Source organism: Prionailurus viverrinus, chromosome A2 (genome assembly GCF_022837055.1).
Source record: "Prionailurus viverrinus isolate Anna chromosome A2, UM_Priviv_1.0, whole genome shotgun sequence".
NCBI classification, from domain to species: Eukaryota; Metazoa; Chordata; class Mammalia; order Carnivora; family Felidae; genus Prionailurus; species Prionailurus viverrinus.
The window spans coordinates 30,676,538-30,703,337 of NC_062562.1; the positions used below are offsets into that span (position 1 = coordinate 30,676,538).

Here is a 26,800-nt window from a genome sequence, read left to right on the forward strand (position 1 = left end):
ATGGACCCCCCTCAACTGTATCTTCAAGAGTCTTTTAAGGGTGCCTGTGGAAGAGCTGGCCAGTACCGAAGACTCCAGCAACCCAGAAAGAAAAATGGCCCCTTCAAAAGGAAGGGGATGGAAAGGTAGGTAAACAGGAGTCATCGCCTTTTCTGTTAAGGGAGATTCTTTGGATTTTGCATTAAACGATGTTCACTGGGATGGTGAGAAAGGGTGGCATCTCTGTTTCAGCTTTGCCTTTAGAAATGAAGTCTCTGAACGGATCGGGGGTTTGGGGAGGCGCTGCATTTATACATTGGTCGAGAAGCCTAGTGCCACAAGGGAAGCCTCATTTAATAGGAAAGTGTAATCGTGATGAGGAAAACCTTTCCTTTCCACCTGAATTTGGGTTTTAATGCGACATAGGACGCTAAAATAAGCACTAAGTTGTTATTTCAGTCTCAAAATTTTAGACATCACATGTCCTCTGTAAATACTATGATTTTGAGAATTCAGTACTACATTCTTTGGGAAGAGGCCATGATGAATGAATGCTTTCTGTTCCCTTGCCCAGCAATAGGTACCGAAATACGTACTAATTGTACTTCACGCTGTGCACGTTCTTTAATCTAATGTTAAAACTGTCTTATATCTGGTATTTCCTGCCAATGGAAAAACCATAGACACAGGCATGAAATACTCCAAACATAATACATTTTAATTTGGAAAATCAATGAGATGATTTATTTTCCAATTTCTTTTGGCTTTCTTACCAGGTTCATGAGCAATAGCTCAGACATGTAGAAATGAGGTGTTTTTATGAGGCCTGAATCATCAAACACCAACCTTCTGAACTTCCTTGGACAAAATGAAATATTGCAGAGATTTCCACTTTCAATAAGAAAATGAGGTTAAAAGGGGAAGCAGTACAACAAAATAAGTTCATTACCAACCAAGATACTTGAAAACTTAAGAAGGGAAGGGTTCTTTTCAAGACAGAAATTAACAACAGTTCTATTCCAAGGCCCTGGAATAAACTCACCTTTGTTAGTTATGTTATAAGTAGATTGGGGGGAGCCTGTGTGGATCAGTTGGTTAAGGGTTCTACTCTCGATTTTGGTTCAGGTCATGATCTCATGGTGTGTGATTTCGAGCCCTGCCTTGGGCTCAGTGCTGACAGCATGGAATTCTTTGTGTCCCTCTCTCTCTCTGCCCCTTCCCTGCTCACACTCTGTCTCTCTCAAGTAAATTTTAAAATAAACAAACAAATCAATAAATAGGGAATGAGGGTGCAGGGCATGGTGTGGGAGATACATTCTAGAGATTTGGACTCCTTAGAGCTGGGCTTTTAATCTGAGAGATGTCGTGGATGGCCTTTGGGGTTCTTGAGCCTCCTGAAGTTGTATTTCTATTATTTTGGGAGTGTGCGTGCGTGTGTGTGTGTGTGTGTGTGTGTGTGTGCGCGCGCGCGCATTTGTGTATTTATGGTAGTAGAAATTGATGGCTTTGTTAAATGATTCTCACAGGGCTCTACGGAAGATTATTCTTAGGCCATAAATGGTCTTTGGGCAAATTAGAAAATGGCATTCCATCTTTCAAACACTTTACTGCCATCTGCTAGAAAGTTATAGTAACTATACACCTCGATGACTGAATGTGAATAGCACCCCCTAGCGTTTGAGTGCATGTGTAACTGGAAGAACTCCTGTTCCAGTCCTAAAACGGAGGCTGGCTACCCAACATGGCCTCCCTTCATTTGACTTCTAGCTTGAGGTCCTTCCTTGCCTTTTACATTTTTTCCTCACTCATCTGAATCACGTATTAGTAAAAGCTATCATTTATTAGGTGCCAAGTACATGAATTTTTCTTTTTATTCCCACATTTCTGAAAACAGTATACCCGTTTTCAAATGAGAAAAACCTAAGCTTATAGAGGTTAGATAACATGCCCAAGATCACGTAACTAGGAAGCGTGGTGCAGGGTTGAACAAGACCATTTAACTCCGGTGCCTGGACTCTTCTGAACCACTTCCCATGTGTAATTACAGAGAAGCTGAATGATTTAGGTCCAGGTTAGAGCAGTATTTTCTTGGAGGATGCTGTATGGTGGTACTCGAGATATTTTAGGTAGCATATGATGAAGGACATCTTTTATTAGTTATGAGCTTATTTTAATCCGTATTAGAAATACTTGTCCCATATATTGCAAACATAACATAACATAATATAAAATCTGGGATTTCATCCAGAGAAATGAAAGTTTATATTCATACAAATGCTTATGTGTGTATTCATATTAGCCCCACACTGGAAACAATCCAAATGTTTTTCAATGAGCGAATGATTAGACAGTGGTAATCCATATCATGGAATATTACTCAGAAACAAAAAGGAACAAATAATTGATACATCCACCAACCTGGATGAATTTCCAGGAGATTTATGCTGAGTGAAAAAAAGTAAATCCCCAAAAGATCATAGGCTGTATGATTCCATTTATATAACATTTTTGAAAGGACAAAAATTATACAAATGGAGGACAGCTTAAGGAGAAGGTGGGGGTGAGTGGGGAAGTGGGCGTGGCCATAACACATGAAGGATCCTGGTGGTGAGGGAAATGTTCTATATCTTGACGGTATCGATGTTGTGACAGTTAAACTTTTACAAGAGGTTACCATTGGAGGAAACTGGGCAAATCTCCCCGTATCACTTCTTAAGACTGCCTGTGAAATGACAGTTATCTCAAAATAAAAGGTTTAATTTTTTTTAACCAACTGAGCCATCCAGGTGCCCAAGATTTAACTTTTTTAAATCCCTGGGATTTTATGGATATTATTGTTTTGGATGACACTAAAGATAACAGCTACTTGAGGAAGAACATTAGCTAAAGAATGGTTATCATGATATAGATGATATTTACTCTAGAATAGTGAGTAACGCAGACATTGGGATCAGATCCTGGGCTTATTTAACCTTTTGAAGCTTTAATCTGTCATTTATAAAAAGGAGATGACAGTAGGAAAAGGGTAAATTACATAAAATACAGGGAAGAACTTGAAAGAGTGTTCCGTGCATAGAAAGCTGCTAAGGAACGTTATCTATTTGTATTATTGAGATATGCCAAAATGATGAAGATGGTGTGTGACTATTTGTGATTTTAGAAACAAGAGTTTAGAGTTACTCTATCCAAATGAGTGCTCTGTGTACCTGAAACATTTATGGGGCTTTGGGGACTGCGTCCCTTAATGACTACTCTAGCCGACTCTCTTCTCTCATCACTGTGGACTGGGAACCACCAAATCCAGCAAAAGCCATCATTGAGACAAGGTTGCCTCTTTGCCAATATGTGTTCTAACACTCACAGACCCGGATTAAAATCGGCATTCTATGCTTGGCCAAATTAACTTAACCTCTCTTTGTTTCAGTTTACTTGTTAGTGAAACAGAGATAACAATATGACCTACCTCTTAGGGAGCTAAGAGGATAAAACGAGAGAGTGGCCAGAAGGCACTTGACTACAGTTGGGTGACAAAACACCAAGGAGTTGCTTTGGCTTGGTTTTTCTGTGATTTGATTCTTGGTCTACAGTTTTACTTTTTGGAATTGTGTGATTAGGTCACAATTCAAGTTTAGATTTTGATGATTTCAGTCATTTGTTTCTAACTTTTTAATTTCCTTAAAACAAATTCTTTTTTTTATTTTTAGATGGCATAGAGCTGTGTCTACCAACCTAGTAAAACAAAACATATTGGTGCCCAAAGACGAAACGTCCGGGGATAGCGACATGGAATTTCATGAAAGCCAGCAAAATACAAAAAAAAACTGGATGAAGAAAGTGAAGACTGTTTTGGGAAGGATGCTGTCCTACAAAAGTAGAAGCAAGTCAGCAAATGGCAGCAGAGGGGCCTCCGCTAACCCTAAGGAAACTTTCCTTTCAAACCCTCAGAGCCTTCTTCCTAGAATTGTCAAGGACCTTCCATCCGCCAGGTTATTCATGAAACCAAGAATGAGAAAGCTGTCACAGAATGGTAATCAAAGGCAACTCGTGGTTAAGTGTCAAGGCCAAGGGGGAATAGTGAAATTAGGACGGCTTTGCTTGCAACCCAAAGTGTGGCATCTCCTGGGAGCTTGTCTGAAATGCAGAATCTCAGGCCCCGCCTGGGTCTACTGAGTCAGAATCTGCATTCTATACCTAGCCCCAGATGATGTACTTGTGCATACATTTTGAAGAGCTCTGCATTAGATTGCCTCTGCGGTCCTTCCCAGTCCAACTGGTGGTCTTTTTTTCTAAAGCCCCTGTTTTATTTAAATGTGCACCCACATGCCTATATGTGTATAGACACATATATACATCTATATGTATATGTACATGTATATGAGAAAATCAAACTAAAGTAGGATTTTTCTTTTGTTTCTGGAAAGAGCAGTAATGCAGCCTTTGAAATAGTTATTTCCTACAGTGGAGGGTATGGGAGATTTCTATGAATATAATTTATGTTTGGTAAATCCTAAGTAACATTTTATTTTATGTATCTAATTCCCACATTCCTCGTGGAAGAATCAACATTTGAATTGTTTTTTTTTCTTTTCTTTTTTTTTTTTTAATTTTTTTTTAACGTGTATTCATTTTTGAGACAGAGAGAGACAGAGCATGAATGGGGGAGGGTCACAGAGAGAGGGAGACACAGAATCCAAAACAGGCTCCAGGCTCTGAGCTGTCAGCACAGAGCCCGACGCGGGGCTCAAACCCACGGACCGTGGGATCATGACCTGAGCCGAAGTCAGATGCTTAACCGACGGAGCCACCCAGGCGCCCCAACATTTGAATTGTTGACTTGAAGTCTTTTATGCAATGCAGTGATGCTGTTTGGTGGGGGGGAGGGGTCCTATCAGTTATAAGGAACATTACCACAAATATTTGCATTCTTCTCTGTAGCTTTTCTAAGTTAATAGACTATTTTTTTTAGAGAAGTTGTAGGTTTACTAGAAACATGGAAGATACAGAGATTTAATTCCCATATACCCTCACTCCTTACCCCACCCACACAGTTTCCTCTATTATTAACGTCTTGGCTTAATATGACAACGCCATCATGTGATGTCCTATATCCACCATTACAGTGCCAGACAGGGCACCTTCACTGCCCTAAATATCTTGTGTAGCTTCTTCATGTCCTTTATAGCAGAGCACCAGGAAACGTGTGTGGCCCTAAGATAGGGAATCCACACACAATCCCACATTTCACACAGTGATAAGGCTGCATACCTGGTGAGTACTACTTTTTCAGAAAATAAACAAATAAACACCCCCAAAAATGATGGCTTCCAGGTGACTGATGGCCCTTTTAAACTCTCCCTTCTGGAAAAAGCAGTCAGTAACGCTAGCATCCAAGCCTCTAGCAATTACCTGGTATGGATGGACTTACCTGTTTTCATTGAAAATAACAAAGACAACATGTTTCTATACTGATGGGGCTGAAGTTGAAGAGTCTAACAGGACACAGAGGATCCAATTCTTCCTTCCCATCTGTGTGCATTGGCTTATTTTTGTCTTAGTTGGAATAACCAATATCTATACCAAGATTTCTTCCAAAAACATACCTTTCAGGCCATAGCTCTAACATTACGACACTGTCTCACCTGTGGCCCAAAGACAGTGGCTTTTCCCTGTTGACCTTCCAAACATTTTTAACAAATATTCACCAAATACTTATTTTATGTCTGCCACGCTATTAAGGATAGAGTAGAGGGTGGAACAGACATGGTCCCGGATCTCATGAAGTTATAGAATAGAGGGACGTCCCAACATTAGGCAGATAATTACATCTGATGCCAAGTAGCAGCACAGGGCACCTACAGAAACCCATCACGGGTGCTCTAGCTTTGGGGGAGGAGCCCTAGGAAGGCCTCCCTGAGGAAGGGACAGCTCAGTTGAGATTTGAAGGACAACTAGAGTCAGATGAGGAGAGTGGGAAGAGTTTTCCAGGAAGAGGGAGAGCATATTCATATCCCCATCTAAAAAGAGCACTGAGCGTAATAAAGTAATTCAGTCAAGGAAGAGCCGGTGAATAAGGCGGTCAGGATATTGTAAGCCACATTAACAATTTTTAACTTTCTCCTAAGAATTTTTAACTTTTTGATAAGAAACCATCAAATACTTTCAAGCTGGGGATTTATATAATCTGATTTGTATTTTTTAAAGACAGCGCAGGCTGCAGAGTAGGGAGGGGATGGGAGGTCAGCAGATCCAGGAAGAACGATAGAGAGGCTCTGAACATTCATTCCAGCAAGGAACGATAGTAGCTTGGTTGGTTGCCAACAGTGGGGATGCGGAGGTAACGGGAGAAGCATTCATAGGTTGTAGTTGTGAGATTTGGGGAAGAGCTGGAGAGTGGAGGGCAGGGAGAGGGAGGAGTCTCTGGGTTGAGCACCTGCTCAGAGGGCAGAGCCCCATTCACTTAGGAGCCACCACTCCTCGAGAAGTTCTTATCAATGGACCTTAAGCAAGACTGTAGGTGTGAGCACGGGGTGAAGGCACTGAAACACAGAGCGAATTGCAAACACCTTTTCCCCAATGCCCTGGTCAGTCCCTTTGACTACATGAAATAAAAGCCTCATGCCCTACCTTCTTTTTTTTAATAAAAAGGAGAATAACCTAACCTTAGTGCCTTCTGCAGGCAATAACATGGTTTGTTTTTACCATATTAATTTTAATGCCTATTTATGATGCTGTTTTATTTATGCTAGTGTTTTAAGGATTCCTTTGTAAAAGCATGTATTGTGTTAAGAATTGAACTGACGGGGCGCCTGGGTGGCGCAGTCGGTTAATCATCCGACTTCAGCCAGGTCACGGTCTCGCAGTCCGGGAGTTCGAGCCCCGCGTCAGGCTCTGGGCTGATGGCTCAGAGCCTGGAGCCTGTTTCCGATTCTGTGTCTCCCTCTCTCTCTGCCCCTCCCCCGTTCATGCTCTGTCTCTGTCCCAAAAATAAATAAACGTTGAAAAAAAATTTTTTTTAAAAAAGAATTGAACTGACATAAAGAAAAATATTAAGGAGGCTGGGTTTCACATGGCTCCTGGAAAATGAGTATGGTATTTGATGACTGAGCCTTGAGCCACATGGCTGGGGAGTGAATAGCTTTAAACATTGTTTCAATTAATGACAAGTACTCAAGGGATGGTCTCATACATTAGAGGAGTACTTTTTCTAATTCCACAACAATTAAAGGAAAAAGTAATCCAGGGCAAAAACAATGTCTCAAACACAGAGACATAACCACCTTGTCAGAACGTGTTGGTGACCACGAGAGGTCATGACCACGAGAAAAGGCAGATGTGTACAGAAGAAAGTGTAAGATTAGAAAAAGAAAACCCAGGGGCGCCTGGGTGGCTCCGTCAGTTAAGTGTCCAACTTCCACTCAGGCTGGGATCTCAGGGTTTGTGGGTTTGAGCCCCACATTTTGGCTCTGTGCTAAGAGCTGAGTCTGGAGCCTGCTTTGGATTCTGTGGCTCCCTCTTTCTCTGTTCTCCCCTGCTCACGCTCTGTCTCCCGCCCCCAACTCCACTCAAAAATGCATAAACTTTTTTTTTTTTTAAGTTAAAAAAGAACAGAAATGAAAAAGCAAACCCACTTTTTGTCTTTAACCCTAAGGAAAAAAGCTACCGAGGGAGCATGGAATGCTGTCTTTTCGGAATACTTTCTTTTTTTTCTTTTTTTAAGTTTGTTTATTTTGAGAGGCAGAGAGAGAACATGAGTGTGAGTGGGGGAGGGGCAGAGAGAGGGAGAGAGAGAATCCCACGCAGGCTCTGCACTGTCAGCACAGAGACCGACGTGAGGCTGGAACTCACGAACCGTGAGATCATGACCTGAGCCGAAATCAAGAGTCTGCTGCTTAATCAACAGAACCACCCAGGCACCCCCACAGTGCTTTCTAGTAAGAAAGTTGATCATTGTGATCCTTACAAGTTCTTTTCCCCCTCCTTCTTTCTAAGCGACTATACAACTTGATGTTGTAGAAGCTGAGACAGAGGAGATAACCCGAGGAAATACTCTACTCCGGGCCAGGAGAACCACCAAGCGGTTGTCTGTGACATCCCTTCCTTCAGGACTGCAGAAGGTACAATGCTAAAACACACTCACCTCTACAGACTTTCATATAAGTCAGTGTTCATAATAATAATTAAGTTCTCATAATAAAGCCTTTAAATCTGCTGCCTGTGTCCTCCTCTCCAAGAATTTAGGGCAGAGGAAGCAGGCTTTCTGGGTCTGATTCATCTACTTCTGACTCAAATGGTTCAGCTTCTACTATAATCTGGGCAATGGTAGAGTTCTGAGCTTTCCACTGATTTGTCAACTATTCAAATATCAAGTTAGTATGTTATTAGCATCAGGTCAATCATACATGGTATGTGGAGAGGAATTCACCACTGCCCAGTAGAACTTTGCGTGAGGATGGGGCGCCTGGGTGGCTCATTGGTTAAGCGTCCGACTTCAGCTCAGGTCATGATCTCATGGTTTGTGAGTTTGAGTCCCGCATCGGGCTCTGTGCTGGCAGCTCACAGCCTGGAGCCTGCTTCAGATTCTGTGTCTCCCCCTCTCTCTACCCGTCCCCTGCTCATATTCTGTGTCTGTCTCTCAATAATAAATAAACGTTAAAAAAAAAAAAAAGAACTTTGTGTGAGGATACAAGTGTGCACTGTCCAATATTGTAGCCAATAGCCACATGTGACTTTTGAGCCTGAAATGTGGCCAGGGCAATTAAAAAGTTCATTTTTTTTTTCAACATTTATTTATTTTTGGGACAGAGAGAGACAGAGCATGAACGGGGGAGGGGCAGAGAGAGAGGGAGACACAGAATCGGAAACAGGCTCCAGTCTCTGAGCCATCAGCCCAGAGCCTGACGCGGGGCTCAAACTCACGGACCGCGAGATGGTGACCTGAGCTGAAGTCGGATGCTTAACTGACTGCGCCACCCAGGCGCCCCAAAAGTTCAATTTTTAATTGTATTTCACTGTAACTGAAATTTAAAGATAGTCACATGTATAGACAGTGTAGCAGTAGACAGTCCAAGAGTTTCCAAACCAAAGCCTATGCTTATCTGTGCATATATAAACTTCAGCCTAAATTGCCCAGGCTATTTTTTTTAAATCACCTGAACTATTATTTTTTTAATTAATTTATTTATTTTGAGAGGGAGATTGTATTTTGAGAGAGAGTGCGGGAGGGATAGGAAGAGAGGGAAAGAGAGAGAATCCCAAGCAGGCTCCACGTTGTGAGCACAGAGCCCAATGTGGGGCTCAAACTCACAAACCGTGAGATCATGACCTGAGCCGAAACCAAGAGTCAGATGCTTAATCAACTTAGCCACCCAGGTGCCCTAATTATTTTAAATATAACAAATAATGGGGCACCTGGGTGGCTTAGTCAGTTAAGTGTTCGACTTCGGCTTAGGTCATGATCTCGTGGTTCATGAGTTTGAGTCCCATGTTGGGCTCTGTGCTGACAGCTCAGAGCCTGAGCCTGCTTTAGATTCTGTGTCTCCCTCTCTCTCTCTGTCCCTCCCCAGCTCATGGTCTGTCTCTCAAAAATGAATAAACATTAAAAAAATACATAAGTATGGCAAATATTTACTTAAAGCTAACTCTGCTCCAGTTCTAAGTGTTTTATAAATATTAACTCAGATAATAATGACAACAATCCTATGAGGTAGATAGCAATACAGGGGCGCCTGGGTGGCTCAGTCGGTGAAGCATCAGATTTTGGCACAGGTCATGATCTCACAATTTGTGAGTTCAAGCCCTATGACAGCTCAGAGCCTGGAGCCTGTTTCAGATTCTGTGTATCCCTGTCTCTCTGCTCCTCCCCTGCTCATGCTCTGTCCCTCTCTCTCAAAAATAAATAAACATTAAAAAAAAAAAAAGGTAGATGGCAATACTATCCTTATTTTAAGGATTGCCCTGGGAGGTTAAATAATTTGCTTAGATAAGTGGTAGAGACAGGTTTCAAACCCAGGAAGGTCTGGCTCTTGAGTCCTTAATCTTAATTACTATGCTGAATACTAATTGTACTGTCTCAAATGATAGCCACTAGGTATATGTGACTGTTTAGTTAAAATTAAATAAAAGTTCACTTCCTCAGTTGCACTAGCTACATTTCAAGTTGATTGCTAATGACATGTGGTTCATGGCTGTTGTATTAGGCAGCACATAAAGAAAGAAAATTTCCATTTTTGCAGAAAGTTCTATTGAACAGTGCTGTTCTAGAGTATCATTGTCAGAATGCACCAATATTAGTTTTGAGTTTTGCCTTTTGTGTGTTAGGTTCGCATTCATTTTATTCCTATTATGTACTGGGCAATTTCTAAGTTTGGGGACTAAAAGACATAGTCCTGTTTTGTGAACCTTATAGTTTAGTAGAGGGGATAGACAATAAACCATGGCTCTGCAGAGCACTGAGGTAAGGATAAGTTTTTGAATGAATGGCAATGGGACAAGTAGATGTTCATAGGGGAAGAAAGAAAATTGATCCCTATCTCACACCATATACAAAATTAATTCCTGTTGGGTTGTAGATCTGTTTGGAAAAGGTAAAACCTTAAAACCTCTGGAGGACAATAAAAATTATTTCAGTGTAGAGAAAGACTTCTTAGGAACAAGTATCACTGACCATGAAAGAAAAAAATGGATATATTTGGTTATAGCAAGAATTGCTGGTCAGCGAAAGACATTAAATCAAAGGTTGTCAACTGGCTGTGAAGAGTTCTGTTTAGTTCTCAGAATGATCTCAACAATGTATGTGAATTAATTGGTCACACTGAAAAATGAGACTATTTCCAAAAAAAATCAGGATTTTAAGCCTTCTTTTGAAAAATGGGATTTGGGAGCATTAGGCCCAGTTTCTCATGATTGACAGCAGGAGATGTGCAGAGGCTGGCCTCTTGGCAGGAGGCACATTCTCTCCAGTTTACCACCAGCCGCAACTGGTTCTGTTTTACACAACCTGCCTGGACCATCTAGGCATTTGACATTAGAATAGTGGTATTCAACAAACACAGATATAACTTAGCAATTACCACGTGTGCTGAGTGTTCAGTAGGAAAAAGTACTGGGTTTTATGGGAGAGAAAAAAGAGGAGTCCAACTATATAGACGGACTGGGGAGGGTCCGGCAAGTGACATGCGAGCCTGGGCAAGTTGGCTGGGCAGAGTGGTGGGTCAGCAGACTCGTCTGTAAACTCAGACACAGGGTAGGTCCCAGATGTGATTCCTCCTCCCACTGTGTGTAGGTCTAACAATAATTCCAAATACTAGTTACTAAGCACAAGGGGAAGGAAGAGTGAACCCAGTAAGACCAAAAGGAGCCTTTTAGCCGGGAGCCATGACCTAGGAATGATTTCCAATAGCAACACTATTAGGGCAGGTACTTAGAACCAGCAAGCCAGGGACGATAGGAAAATATCAGGCATGGGGTGAAAAGAACCCAGAGCTTCCTTTTTATGTTTGGAGACATGTCTGCCACGAAAATAAGGAAACCTGCAGAAAAGAGACCAAATTAACAACTGGATCCAGTGCTAATGAGCTTTCTGGGGCACTGGTCCTCAGCAACCCCCACTCTCACTGTGCTCAGCAGCTGCAGAGGCAATGATTTCTTCTTCCCCTTACGAATGACCTGCTTTTCCCGACACTGTATATTCTTTCAGAACCAGACAATCTCATTTCTCTGCACCCTATAGATCTCTTCAAAGAGAGCTCTGGGCACAAAGGAGATACATGGGGCGTGGAGAATAATATGAATACTGTCTCCAACCCAATGTTGTTATGTGGCAAATGTTCAGTTTATAAGAGAATGTCCCAAGGGTGAGAATTCTTAGTTAAGCACTGTCACAGAAATAATGTTGGTACTTCTTAAGCTGAAGTGGTTTTTTTGCATTTTTGTGATAGGTTCCTTACTCATCAAAAAAGAGATCCCACTTTCCAGCACTCAAAAAAAAGAAACCTAGAGTGGAAAACATCCTCCGAAAATCAGATTTGACAGTGGGAAAGCTTCAAATGCAGGTAGTGGACAAAGGCTTTTGCTTTGTGTTTTTCAGAAGCATCACAGAGGGCCCAGTTGAACTGAACGCGCAGCCCTGCTAGACAGCATGACTGTGGGATGAAGTTAATGATTAGCATGAAGAAATAATGTTAGTGGGGGGCATTCTGAGGGTGGCTGAAGGATTGCTAAGGGCAGCTCGGATGATGCTGTGTGCCTAATAAATATTGAGTGAATTCAATTAGAATGAAGGCATGCACACAGCCTTCTTTTGAGAAGAAATGAGATCGTCTTTACCGCTGGGTGGTAAATGCATGTTTTCAAGCTCTGTTTGCCATGACTTGAATTAGAATAATACTTTGGGATTTACAAAACGTCCACCAAGTCCTGAACTTGTCTCTCAGGAAAAACAACCGCCCCTTTGGTTTCTACAAGGTTTTCCAACACGCGGCTACATTTCTTTGTATCTGTCATAGGTGGATGACCTCATAGAAACAGTGACAGATAAATCCATGAAGTTATTGGCCCAAAGACATGCGGAGCTTCAACAGTGTGAGTTTCTAGGGGATGAAATTCTTCAGTCTTCGAAGCAGTTCCAGAGGATATCCAAGAGAACCATGAGGAAGTATAAACTGAAAAATGTATGTTTCCCATGTACCCGCTGCTGCTTCTGATTTTGTCCCTGATTGCACAGAACTTATCTTTATGGGAATTCTTATCTTTTGGTACATAATACTGAATAAATCTCTCTAGTGAATTAATCAACTGGGGAGAAGGACATCTCTTAGAATATTCTGCCCAACAGTCCTTCAAAAAAAATTCTTTTTCGGAAAACTGATTTTTAATTCTGAGTCAACGTAAGCAAGTTTTTGCTTCATAATTCTTCCTAATATTGGAAAACAGAAACATTGATCAGGACATAGGAGGTCCGCAAAGAAATTTCTCCCATGATTTTCCAGATGAAATTAGAGGAAGCCAGTTAAAGGTATTATGACACTTTTAATATGACTACTACTGAGCTAATTTTCAACTTTCATATTTAAAGATAAGAATTCTTAAGATTACAAAAATTTAACATTGTTTAAAGTATGATTCATGCGAACTGTCATGTTTCCGAACTAAAATAAATGGTAAGGATGGAACCTAACAAGTACTGAGCATTAAATTCCATACTTAAGAAAATTACAAATGATTCAGCCTTAGCTTAATTTTTAAGATGATGAAATCCTTTATGCAAGACCATCTTAACAGACTGTTTTTCTGAGACAACTTTTTCTTTATCAATTTTTTTTTCTGCTGAAAATGACCCCTACATAATGAAACAGTAGGAGAAAACATATTCACAAAACATTTTATAACCACATTGCTCAAGTGTTGAGGAGAGAGATCTAGAAAGCAATGCATATTGGTTTGCTTTCATCTTATAATTACCTCTTACACCACCGATTGTTAGTATCATGCAACTTCTCCCCAAATGAGCATACGCTACCCCTATTTTGAACATAATTTCACAAATTTGCAGCCCTCTTGAAGCCTATTCATGAACTCCATTTTCAAAAGTGATAACAATTTCCAGATTGACTCATTTTCTCACCCACATCCTGGAAATGCCGCTTTCTCACAACCTTCAACTTAGTTTATAAGCCAATCAGTGTTACCAGTTAAAAACTACCTACAACACTACTGAACACAAAACATATCTGGCTTGAAAACATTTTATGAAACATTTTGGGATGTTGCTTCCTACCTTTCAAGAATAAAAAAGGCATTTCAATACAAACAAATCAGTATTAAAGTCTTTTTCCTTTGTGTAAAGAAATCGGAATGAACTGTGCATTAACATTTAAAAGCAAAGTAGTTCACTGCCCAAACTTTAAATCTCAAGAGTACAACAAATTCCAAACACAGTGAGCATGTCGTTACTTCCGTATTCTTGGGAATGGTGAACCATTAGCCTGTCTATGGCTTGGAGTCTGTTTCCATGCTGGTTTCTTGAGCTTCTTCTACTTCGGAGAGCTTTTCATCATCTGTAGTTGAGAAAGAAATTGCAGTCAAATTTTCTTAAGTTATATATTTAGCGAATACATGACAACATTTTTATCCTTTATTAGCTGATATATCTAAAAAGATGGCAAAATGGCAGTCTATGACTGCAATTGACCCACACGGTGTTTGGTTTTAAAAATGCTGTTTTGGCTGTTGGTGTTTATGAGCATAATCAAAATGTAAAATTTATGTGATAGAATACATTAAAAAAATTTTTTAATGCTTATTCATTTTTGAGAGAGAGAGAGAGAAAGAGAGACAGAGCATGAGCTAGGGAGGGGCAGAGAGAGGGAGACACAGAATGTGAAGCAGGCTCCAGGCTCCGAGCTGTCAGCACAGAGCCCGATGCGGGGCTCGAACCCACAAACTGTGAGATCATAACCTGAGCTGAAGTCACATGCTTAACTGACTGAGCCACCCAGGCGCCACTAGAATACATTTTTTAAAATGTATGTGAGAGAGGGGCACCTGGGTGGCTCAGTCAGTTAAGCGTCCGCCTTCGCTCAGGTCACGATTGAACTGCTCTTGGGTTTGAGCCTCACGTCAGGCTCTGTGTTGACAGCTTGGAGCCTGGAGCCTGCTTCGGATTCTGTGTCTCCCCTTCTCTCTGCCCCTCCCATGCTCACGCTCTGTGTCTCAACAATGAATTAATGTTTAAAAAATGTAAAAAAAAAAAGTTTAAAATGTATGTGAGAGAATACATTTTTTTAAAAATCTAGGTTTTAGGCTTTTCTTTTCTTTCTTTTTTTTTTAAATTTATTTCTTTATTTTGAGAGAGAGAGAGAAAGTGTGTGAGCAGAGGGAAGGGCAGAAAGAGAGAGGGAGAAAGAATCCCAAGCAGGTTCCCTCCCACTCTACCAGTGCAGAGCCTGACGCAGGGCTCAATCCAAAATCAAGAGTGGGATGCTCAACCAACTGAGCCACCCAGGTGCCCCTAGGCTTTTCTTGAAAATGATCAGGAAATCAGATAGCATAGAAGTTTCCAATTTGCTATAATCAATACAAAGAGCAAGTCTCCAGTTCCTGAAAGTACATTCCATTCACTGACTAGGCAAATGTGCTTATGTGCTAACTACTTCACCTCCTCACCATTGCCTGCCTGGGTCCTGAATTACTTCACAGCATTACTTTACAGCAATAAACTATAATAAACCAAGAAGAATTCCAAATCTATCACCTTTGCATTTCTCTTTATATGAAACACTGGTTATGTATGTAAATCATATATTGTTACACCTTCAGGCTTTTCTGCATATATACAGAAAGCTGAACTACACGAATGCCTTCTGGCATCATCCAGCTATACTCCTACTCTGAAACTGCAGGTGTGCTCTGTCAAGAGGACGTATATTTTAGAGGGCACACCCCTGGATCACTTAAAAGTCCTTATAAACATTCATTCCGTGACTTCTACTTACTTTCCAGCGTTTGCTGAAGTTCGTGGATGGTACTAAGTAGAACGTGAAACTGTTTCCGTCTCAGTTCCAGCTGTGTTCAGGAGAAAAGAGTTAATGCACACCGATCTATAAACATACACATATCACAGAGGCTCAAATACGTGTGCAAATACCTTATCTTCCACACTTTCTTTAATATGTGAAAGATGCTCCAGTTCTTTTCCCAGAGACTCTAGTTCCCTGAAAATAATAAAACAGTGTTACATTTTGCTAATTGGGGAAACAGAATTCACAATTATGCCTAAATTTTTAATTAGTAAAGAGTATTTAAAAATTTTTTTTAAAGGATAAGTTCTTAGACTCCATTATGATGAAACTTTGAAGCGAGGGATGTTTTTCTTAACTTCTAAATGTGCACTAATTTCATTAAAATCAAATTTCTAGATAATTTTTAAAATCTAAGAAGACACAGATAATAGGATGTCATACCCCCAAGAATTGACAACTTTTAATGTTTTGTCATTCTTATTTGACAAAATAAGTCTTTCTTCTTCTCTTTTTTTTGGTAAAAGAAATAAACACTGCAGATTAACTTGAGACACTAGAGCCTTATTGCCTGTCCTCTATCTCAGGCCTTTTATCTTCCTCTACTCCCCAGTCAGGCAATCACTGTATCATTCCAACCCATATATTTATTTGTCCCTCTAAATTATATACAGTATTAGTAGATAATGGGGGGACGTTAACTTTATAAATGGTTACTATTCTGCAAGTATTACAGAAGATCAGGAATAATTTAAAATTCATTGTATGTCTTCTGTTTTTCTTTTCACTGATTGTGTTTTGAAATCTGAGTTTAAAAAGCATATAAGGGGCGCCTAGGTGGCTCAGTCGGTTAAACGTCCGACTTCAGCTCAGGTCATGATCCCACAGTCTGTGAGTTCGAGCCCCAAGTCAGGCTCTGTGCTGACAGCTCAGAGCCTGGAGCCTGCTTTGGATTCTGTGTCTCCCTTTCTCTCTGCCCCTCCCCTGCTCATGCTCTGTCTCTCTCTGTCTCAAAAATAAATAAAAGCTTTAAAAAAAAAACTTTTAAAGTGTATATCTAAAAAAAAGTGTATATCTAATTTGTTTTACAGTCCTCATTTAGTATTCTACTATATGAGTACACCATATTTTATTTATCCATTTTAGAATGATGTATATTATATGAATTTATTTTTTTAAGTTTATTTATTTTTGAGAGTGAGAAGGACAGAGAATCCCAAGCAGACTCCACACTATCAGTGCAGAGCCAGATGTGGGGCTCGAACTCACAAACCACAAGATCATGACCTGAGCCGAAACCAAGAGTTGGATGCTGAACCAAATGAGCCACCCAGGTGCCCCTATATGCATTTATTTTAGACCTAGAGGCAGTTAGATTGGAGGAAGGAAAAAATTTAATCAAGCAGCATTAGAATACGTTATTGGGAAGATGTGACCCCTCCTTCTGAAACATATTTTGTACTCCCATAAAAATGGAAAACATAGGCTAGTATGTGAACATTTATGTATAAAGATTAGTTCCTTTCAAAGTAAACGCTAAACTTACTTTAGTGTCTCATGTCTGTCTGGATGATGCTGGATCACTTTTGCCAAAGCATCATATTCTGAAAGATATAAAAATGTTTATCAAATTAAGGTTTTTTTGAACCTGGATATGAAAACAAAATGTATAACATGACAGATCTCTCCTAATCACTTTCTGAGTGCATAAAGAAATAAAAACAACTTAAGGATGGAAAGAGTATTGCCAATGTCACTTGGTTGGCCTATAACTATAATCCATTATTTCAAAACTTGTTTATTTTTTAATGTTTATTTGTTTTCGAGAGACAGAGACAGAGAGAAAGAGAGAGAGCAAGAGAGGGAGGGGAGGGGCAGAGAGAGAGGGAAACACAGAATTCAAAGCAGGCTCCAGGCTCTGAGCTATCAGCATAGAGCCCTATGCAGGACTCAAACACACGAAATGTGAGATCATGACCTGAGTTGGAGTCGGACGTTTAATCAACTGAGCCACTCAGGTACCCCTATTTCAAAACAATTTTAAACAAGGACTTTTGCTCCCAATCTGTTTTTCCATTTTCCTATCCCTAGGTAGGATATAAGAAGCCAGCAGAGTATAAGTGAACTTAAACCACTATTGATCATTAAGCAGACTGATTCTGATGAGGATCTTACTACTTATTTGCCCAGCAAAGAAAAGATCAGCTAGGTAAATATATTCTATCATTAATTTTGGATCTTAACAAGGGCAAATTACACATCTCATTCTCATTCTAAAGGTAAAGATTTCAGAAACTTAGAAATGATTTAAAATTCAGAACTGATAAAACTCCTTGTTTCTGTTCCACTGAGACTTTCAGGTTTCCTTGTTATTTCCTGTTGGCCTTTCTTATGAAATGATGAATGGCAGCATTCATTTAAAAGCCTCAGCTAATCCAGAAAAGGCACTGTAAAACATTTTTAAATTATTTTAGAATCGGTATTAATTATTAAATACATTGCTGTAAATTGGCCACTGAACTTGACCATATGCATTTTAGAACGAATTCAAAAAACAATTTTTTTAAAATAAGGAATTAAGCATCTTAATTGGTTCATTAAAATGTAAAATTCGTTGTTTTGAAAATCAGCATATTAATTCAATAAAAGTGTGACTTAAAAAGTTTTTTTAATGTTTATTTTTGAAAGAGAGAGAGAGTCGGGGAGGGGCAGAGAGAGAGGGAGACACAGAATCAGAAGCAGGCTCCAGGCTCTGAGCTGTCAGCAAAGAGCCCAACATGGGACTTGAACTCACAAGCTGTGAGATCATGACCTGAGCCAAAGTCACATGCTTAACTGATTGTGCCATCCAGATGCCCCAATAAAAGTGTGACTTTTATTTCTTTATTTAAAAAGAAAAAAATTTTTAATATGTATTTTTGAGACAGAGAGACAGAGACAGAGACAGAAATAGGGTACGAGCAGGGGAGGGGCAAAGAGAGACGGAGACACAGAATTCGAAGCAGGCTCCAGGCTCTGAGCTGTCAGCACAGAGCACGACACAGGGTTCCAACTCACAAACTGTGAGATCATGACCTGAGGCAAAGCTGGATACTTAACTGACTGAGCCACCCAGATGCCCCGAAAGTGTGACTTCTAATAAAATTTTTTTAGATTACAAAGTAATACGTGATCAGTGAAAAACAAAAACAAAAACAAAAAACCCTAAGCCATAAAACCCCACAGCCCCCAAATAATAACCGTTTACATTTTCTATTTCCTTCTAGTTTTTTTATTTATTTTTGGGACAGAGAGAGACAGAGCATGAACGGGGGAAGGGCAGAGAGAGAGGGAGACATAGAATCGGAAACAGGCTCCAGGCTCTGAGCCATCAGCCCAGAGCCTGACGCGGGGCTCGAACTCACGGACCGCGAGATCGTGACCTGGCTGAAGTCGGACGCTCAACCGACGGCGCCACCGAGGCGCCCCTCCTTCTAGTTTTTTGTATATAGGTTACAATTGTGATTATGCATTATATTTTTTATCTTTCTTTCTTTCAGTTTACATTATAGGAGAAGCAATGCCCCAGCCATTAAAAATTATTTTGGACTAGTTTTTATGGACTGCAATGAGGACAAACCCTGATTAAAAAACAAAAGAAATCAGGGCAAAACTAAACTTTACTCTTCCTCTTATTAGATATTTAGGCAGCTTGCAAATGTTTGCTTGCTTTGTACTTAATAAAAACTCACTGAGCTTAAATTCTTTTCTTTTTTCTCGCAAGTAGTTCCGTGAAACAAATAACAAACAAAACCTGAGGTCTAGTGTATTCGTCTGAATTGCCTTTGCTGATTAACTGTAACATTATTTAGGCAAAGGGGTCTGAAGAGTAAAAAGAAAAAATGAATACTTAAGAAATATTTGGATAATCAACACCATCCAGCAAACAAACAAAAAAACAAAAAAAAAATTTTTTTTCCAGCATAGCCTTCCTTCTCCACTATTTTAAGGAATAACATAGCTTTAAAGAATTAAGTTTAGCTCCTAATTCTTTTTAATAATTCAGGTTGATTCTTACTGAAGATTTTACCACACAACATTAAAAACTGCATGAAAATAGTACTCAGTAATAAAGCATTTGCACACTAAATTCCACAAAACCCTTACCTTGGCGATTTTTTCGTATTCGCTTTGCTTGAAGAATTTGCTTTTTGCACTCAGCAATTTTTTCATGTGCTCCTGCAATGCTACATTCTATATGAAAAGGTTTTTTTTTTAAAGACAGTTGTAACAACATGTATAATCTCCATCCATTTTTAATTTTAAAATGTGTTTTTAAATTAAGTTCCATTGCTAGTAAAATAGATGCTGGGGTTTAAAAAACAGCTGTAACCCTAAGTATTGTATCATATCAGAATACATTTTTGTAGCTAACATTTACTATATTCTATTAACATTGTTATTATTTTACCACAAACCAAAGAAAAATGTTAGCAGATATTGTCTCCTTTGGGTCATAAAAATTAAAATTACATGGAAACATTAATTGCTTTAAGTTTCTTTACCTATTTCTTTGTAAATTTTTTCATAATTTTCCATTTCTCTGAGATTCATATCATATACCAGCAAAGTTTTCCCCATTGAGAATTCACATTGGGACAGCGTGCTCAGCATACGTTGGTACTGGCTGTATCTAGTGAAAAAGAGAGAAAAAACAGAATAAAGGTTTTTGTGAAATACCAAAGTTGAACCATTATAGTACAGGCTAAGATTTGGTAATTAGATCCTATCAAGTTCTAAGAGAATCCTTTGCTTTATTTAAAATAATTTTTAAAAAATTTAAAAAATTATAAAATAATTTAAAATATCTTTCCCTTATGTTTTCTTTTTCCATATGTGATGTACTTGGATTTATAAACTGCTTTAGTTACACGTGCAAAGATGAGACCACTGTTCTTATCACTATAAGCTAAATTCAAACAAGTACTTGTTTGAATTTTGTTTAAAATACATTTTAAAATGTTTTCATTAAGATGTTTTTTTATGCTCCCAATTTTATTTTCACAATTTTTTTCACTCTTTACAAAGATCTATGTGAAAAGTTAATTCAAATGAGGGAAATTTTTCTAACGCAAGAAAAATTATTAAATATGTATAAACCCTTGCAACAACTGTCTATTAGCTTATTAAAAAAAGAGAAAATTGAGGTGCCTGGATGGCTCAGTTGGTAGCACAGGTGACTCGTGATCTTGGGGTCATGTGTTCAAGCCCCATGTTGGGCCTACAGCTTACTTAAAAAAAAAAATAAAACAAAGACAATTTCATTTAGATACTTTGTCTAACTTACCTGCTAAAATTGACCAAATTAGTGAGCCAAAATTTAATTCTCCTTTCTTACCACCATACCTTCTGTGCATTTTAATAAACATAAAGCAGGCCTCTGAATAGAAAGAAAGACCAGAAAAATCTATAGCTGATTAACCCCAAATTGCCTCCACTGGACACTGAAGGTGAGTGAAAATCTGAAATACTGATAGGCTGTATACAGGGTTTAAACTCTTATCAGCCCACTGGTGTAGAAACAAAAGTGAGATGAAATAAATACCCCTCTTCCTGGGACCCAGAGTTGCACCATTTAATGAAACTTTTCACTAGCAGATTGATTCTCCGATCATCTCCAGCGCCGTCTCCATCAATTAGGAGGCGCTTCCGTATGACTTCGTCTGGAGGAAAGAAGAACATGAATTAAAATGATGGTCTGACTCTTGTTGACTTTCAGAAACAAGTAACTGATACCACTATTTATGCATTCATCCAAAAGAAAACCACTGAGATGTGAGTGTACTTCACGCCTCTAAACTGTGTACTTAAAGGTGGTTAAGACGGCAACTTTTGTTATGTAGGTTTTACTGCAATTGACGTGTGTTATTTCTATGTCCCTGTCAAGACAGTTATTGTCTATTGTGTGCCAGGCTGTGTACTAAGGGGCCAGGTTACAGCCTGCGCTAATGGATCCGCTCTTGTTGGGTTGCTAAGCAGAAATCGTTTCCGGGGACCATCAAAGAAATACGCCCAGAGTTCTTGGAGAGCTTTTTTTGGGAAAAACCTGTCCACACAGAGGGCTGAGGTGTTCCTATCTCTGACTAGTGTGAGGTAGAGACAGAAGGTACAGAAAGAAAAGGTTTGAAAGAGGTAGTGGCAGACTGGGCAAAGAGAGGTGGGTCAGAGAAAAGAGAATGGGTTTATAAAAAAAAATAAGTGTCATTTAGTCATTATGTCTGCGATGTTTCTTTCCCCATGAAGGTTTTTTTGTTTTGTTTTGTTTTGTTTTGTTTTATTTTTTTTTTTTTTATTTTTTTTATTTTTTTTAAATTTTTTTTTTCAACGTTTATTTATTTTTGGGACAGAGAGAGACAGAGCATGAACGGGGGAGGGGCAGAGAGAGAGGGAGACAGAGAATCTGAAACAGGCTCCAGGCTCTGAGCCATCAGCCCAGAGCCTGACGCGGGGCTCGAACTCATGGACCGCGAGATCGTGACCTGGCTGAAGTCGGACGCCCAACCGACTGCGCCACCCAGGCGCCCCTGTTTTGTTTTGTTTTAAAGCGAGGCTGCCTCACTCTTGCTCCAAGGAGAAGAAAAAAGATAAAACAGAAGAGCAGGGCAGGTAATGACGAGGAGCTCTAAGTGGGGCTCTTGTCGGCCTGTCCGGCAGCCCGGAGCTAGTGTTCTTGCTGGACAAAGTAATCCTGGATCGTGACGAGAGAAAGGTAGGTTGAAACCCAATAAAACATAAATTTTCATCTACCAGATTTGTGAAGATCAAAATACCCGATAAAAAGGGTTGGCAAGGATCCTGAGAAAGTGCACTTACACACACTGATGGAAGGTACAGTGGCACCCTCTTTGTGGGGCAAATGGGTGACAACAAATGGTGTTTAAAACATACATCCCGGGCACCTGGGTGGCTCAGTTGGTTAAGCGCCTAACTCGATTTCAGCTCAGGTCATGATATCACAGTACATAAGATTGAGCCCCACATCAGGCTCTGAGCTTACAGGGTAGAGCCTGCTTGGGATTCCCTCTCTCTCTTTCTCTCTCTCTCTCTCTTGCTCTGCCTGCCCCTCCCCCACTTGATCTCTTTCTCTCCCCACTTATCTATTTCTCTTAAAATAAATAAATGTTAAAAAAAAAAAAACAAAACAAAACTAAGATGCACCTACCTTTTTGACCCCGTAACTCCAATTCTAGGAATTCATCCCATAGATAACATCCCATAGATAACTGTGCACCCATGCACAGAGATAAATGTAAAGGGATGTTCTTAGCATTGCTCATAGTAGAAAGATTGCAAAGCTAAACATTTACCAGTAAGAGACTGGTTAAATTATGAAACGTTCATATAATGTATTATGCAGCCAAAAGAATAACGTGGATGTACATACTGATGCCCGAAAATCTCCTTTGATACATGAAGTGAAATGAAAACAAAACAGGTGAAGAGAAGCATACAGTTAGCTGTTATCTGTGTGGAAAAGGGGGAGGCTTTGTGTATGTGCATATGTGTGCACATTGCACATGTATGTGTTTGTGCATTCAAAGAATATCTTTGGAAGGAACACAGGAAACTGGTAATAGTGCTTTCTTCTGGTGAAAAGGACTACAAAGATGAGAAAAAAATTGAATTTTCTGTATTATTTTGCAGAATTGTGTTTGTTTTTCATCATGTGCATGCATTATTTTTTTTAAATAAATTTTAAAGTGTGAATAATTCCTGGAGAGCCTGCATGATGAATCAACAGCAAAATCTTTGAACAATAGTTCCTGTGTGTGGGCAGAAGTATTTGTGAGCGCAGGTGCAACGGAGATAAACTTTAGAAGGCAGGTGGCTGCAGTTTTAAAATCTATTCTGTGACAACATCAGATAAACACTTTTAGAATTGGGTTTTGTTCTCGGAGTCATGGCTTTGACAGGCAGCTCAAGTTATCGATTCATCAGGTATTTTAATGTTACACTTTAAAATACAAACTAATGCTTTCAGTTTTTGACCACCAACAATGTTATTTGAGGAGCCTCAGACAAAACAGTCCTTGAAGAGATTAAAATGCAGAAAATGAGTTGATTTTATTTTTTATTGCAAACATCCTCTAACTTTGTTAAAAGTTAAAGTAATCTCTACACTGGGCACTGGACACGGGAGCACCTGCTCCAGAGGGTGCATATTCTGATGTTTGATGCTGTTCCATTCCTTTCCTTTCTTTTGGTCAATTTATCTTCTTTCTTTTCTTTTCTTTCCTTAAGTTTATTTATTTTGAGAGAGAGAGAGAGAGAGAGAGAGCAAGCACATACCAGTTGGGGAGGGGCAGAGAGAGAGGGGAGAGAGAGAATCCCAAGAAGGCTCTGCAACGTCATCCAGGAGCCTTAGGTGAGGCTCGACCCCACGAACTGTGAGATCATGACCTGAGCAGAAGTCAAGAGGCAGACACCTAACTGGCTGAGATACCCAGATGCCCCATCAATTTCTTGTTTTCTTATCTCTGCTCTTCCAAGCCCCCCAACAAACCCCATCTTCCTCCCAGATACTGGGGCATCCTACTTTATTGAGGCCCAGGGATTTCAAATATAAATGCATTCAGGGAATAGGATATAGGAAAATTGGGGAATGAGTACCCACCCAAAGCGGGGAAACTATTACCACAGATGGCTTTTCAAGAGCTTTTTAAAGTTTGGTGACTAACTACAAATGTTTCAAGCACGTTTTGTGATCATTCCAGCTGCATATTTAAGATCTGGGTACCTTTATATATGCAATATATATATTATATAAATAATATAATAATATATTATTTATATAATTATAAAATTATAAAAATTACAAAATTTTACAATTATAAAAATTTCTGAAAAATGTTTTGAACACTGTACAGGACAAATAAACTTGGGGAAAAGGTTCATGAGGTTCATGTCTTATTCATGGTTTCCCCCTCAACCTCTCACACTGTGTCTTTACACTTCTGATGCTCAATAAATATTTTTTACATTGGATTTGTGGTGCCTGCCCCAGACCATCTGCCCTCTGAAGAGCTCTGTTTCAATAAGATACTAACAAGGATCAGCAGGCAACCATCTTTATCTTCAGGTCCAAAGCCGAGATTTCTCTTCTTGTACAAAAGACAAGAATTCTTGATCAATGAGCAGATGTGTTCACACGGTACCAGGAATTCTAAGGATGTGAGATAAAGAATTGAGCTCTTTTGCTCTAGGTGGAGACATAACATGCATATGAACACAAATACAGAGGAGGCTGGGAATGTTAAATAAGTGTGAAGACCCATAATAGAGGAGATTAGGAGGACAGCTCCCTTTGGCTTGGGGGGAGTTAGGGGAAGTGGAATTTGGGCTGCTCTCCTCATACTTAAAAATTACCAACCAAGAAAGCTAAAAGGTATTTATTTTAACAATATCTACCTAAACTTCAAATGACATATGCCTTTGGCCCAAGAATCCTGGATAAACTTGCACATATGCAGTATGACATATGCCCATCAACAGGGGACTAGATAAACTTTGGAATAAGGATATGATGGAATACTATGAAGCCATAGAAAAACAAAGAATGAGGAAATGTCTATGTACTGATACACAGAGCTCAGTTAAGATAACTTGATAAAAGAGCAAAGTGAGGCAGTACGTATGGCAAGTTTCCTTTCACATATAAATGGGGGGAAATGTATCCATACAGATACCCTAGAATGATATATAAGAAACTAATAGAAGGGGCTACCAAGGGAGAGGGGCAGGGTAAGTGGGATAGAGAACAGTTTGGAAGATGGGGAAATATCTTTCTATATTATTTGACTTTTGAGCCGTATGAGCACTCAAAATCTGTTAGCTGCTGTTTAAAAAAGAAAGCTATGATTATGGTGATGGTATCACAGCTGTTTGCATATGTCCAGATGCAGTGAATTGTACACATAAAATATGCAGTTCTTTGTATAAAATTATACCTCAATAAAGATGTTGGAAAACAGAAACAAAAACAAAGGGGGCGCCTGGTTGGCTCAGTCTCTGGGTTGTGAGTTCAAGCCCCATGTTGGGTGTAGATATTACTTAAAAAAATAAAATCTTTAAATAAACAAATAAACGAATTTTTAAAAAGGAAAAAAAAAAAAAAGAAAAAAGAAAGCAAGCTAAAGTCCTTTCCCTGCCCCCACCACAGGCAGGGAGAAAGCTGTGAGCTCCAGCAGAGGTGGGGAATCAGAGACTGGATATAAAATGTGTACACGTGAGAACATCAGGGAGGCTGCACAAATCTTGGGACCCAAGGACAGAAAGGCAATTAGAGGTCAGAATGTGGGCGTCTCCACTAGTGAATGCCAAACCAGCAGACTTGGACCTTGCCGGTGGGCACCTGGGAACTGCTAAAGATTCAGGAGCAGGACTTTCTAGGAAGATGAAGCTGAGGACAATGTACAAAATGGACTGCATCTGGGAAAAGCCCAAAGGCAGGGGAGCTATGAGGAGGCTACCAAGGCACAGGCAGTTGGAGGTAAAATGGCATGAAAATTAGAGATTAGAATCACAGGTCCTGGGGCTCCTGGGTGGCTCAGTTGGTTAAGCAGCTGACTTCAGCTCAGATTATGACCTCATAGTTCGTGAGTTCAAGCCCCGTATGGGGCTCTCTGCTGTCAGTGTGGAGCCTGCTTGGGAACCTCTGTCTGTCTGTCTCTCTCTCTCAAAATGCCAAGGTGGCCTGAGTAGGAGTGTGGTCAGACCAATTCTGGTACCACTGGGGATTCCCTGTCAAGGCAGTTCTGGGCCCTTCTCCCAATTCAGTCTCTTCCTTCAAAGCCAAACCCCTGGGCCAAAGTCAAAAACTGGGACCAAACATACAGTGTTTGCTTTGTGTGTGTGGCACCAAACTTCACTTCATCGATAAAATGGGAATAAAACTTCTTCCGTAAAATGGGAACAGCATCTCCACTGTGAAGGAATGCTGCTGTGAAACTTCACAGAAATGAAATTACACAAAGGAGCACAATGCCTTTTCATGGTGGGAAAGCAAGAAAAAGAGAAAAAGAAAGTTACTTATATGTTTATTTTTTTTAATGCTCACTTATTTTTCATTTTTTTTACTTTAGAGAGAGATTGAGTGGAGGAGAGGGGCAGAGGGAGACAAAGAGAACGAGGGAGAGAAAGAGAGAGAGAGAGAAAGAGAGAGAGAGAGATTGCAAGCATGGGAAAGGGGCAGAGAGAGAGAGAGAGAGAGAGAGAGAGAGAGAAAGAATCTTAAGCAGGCTTCATGCTCAGCATAGAGCCTGACACAG

At 39.8% G+C, this 26,800-nt stretch overlaps 2 protein-coding genes across 4 annotated transcripts in view; one reads left to right on the forward strand and one right to left on the reverse strand.

Annotated features, from left to right (window-relative positions):
• CA2H3orf49 (chromosome A2 C3orf49 homolog) lies at positions 1-17,618 on the forward strand. The gene is made up of 6 exons (XM_047850280.1): positions 1-125; positions 3,684-4,006; positions 7,969-8,093; positions 11,916-12,029; positions 12,483-12,647; positions 17,586-17,618. The coding sequence occupies exons 1-6, from the start codon at positions 1-3 to the stop codon at positions 17,616-17,618; spliced, it is 885 nt and encodes a 294-aa protein (XP_047706236.1).
• THOC7 (THO complex subunit 7) overlaps positions 12,986-26,800 on the reverse strand; it is a 24,532-nt gene continuing 10,717 nt past the window's right edge. Inside the window, exons 2-9 of one of the 3 annotated variants that reach the window (XM_047850284.1) lie at positions 24,581-24,696; positions 21,079-21,196; positions 20,039-20,166; positions 19,641-19,727; positions 17,041-17,098; positions 15,623-15,689; positions 15,471-15,540; positions 12,986-14,033 (exon numbers count right to left, since the gene is read on the reverse strand). In XM_047850284.1, coding sequence (XP_047706240.1) covers positions 13,966-14,033; positions 15,471-15,540; positions 15,623-15,689; positions 17,041-17,098; positions 19,641-19,727; positions 20,039-20,147 — 459 coding nt within the window. In that variant the 5' untranslated portion in view covers positions 20,148-20,166; positions 21,079-21,196; positions 24,581-24,696 and the 3' untranslated portion in view covers positions 12,986-13,965. The remainder of the gene's footprint in view (positions 14,034-15,470; positions 15,541-15,622; positions 15,690-17,040; positions 17,099-19,640; positions 19,728-20,038; positions 20,167-21,078; positions 21,197-24,580; positions 24,697-26,800) is intronic. The other 2 variants (XM_047850281.1, XM_047850283.1) reach the window with 2 other exon arrangements.

Bases quoted from the DNA above. Each gene is read 5' to 3' on its own strand.
- CA2H3orf49 (XM_047850280.1), top strand. From the start codon at position 1: ATGGACCCCCCTCAACTGTATCTTCAAGAGTCTTTTAAGGGTGCCTGT. The intron at 4,007-7,968 runs GTAATCAAAGGC...CTTCTTTCTAAG, and splicing joins GAGAAAGCTGTCACAGAATG to CGACTATACAACTTGATGTT. The intron at 12,648-17,585 runs GTATGTTTCCCA...TCCTATCCCTAG, and splicing joins GGAAGTATAAACTGAAAAAT to GTAGGATATAAGAAGCCAGC.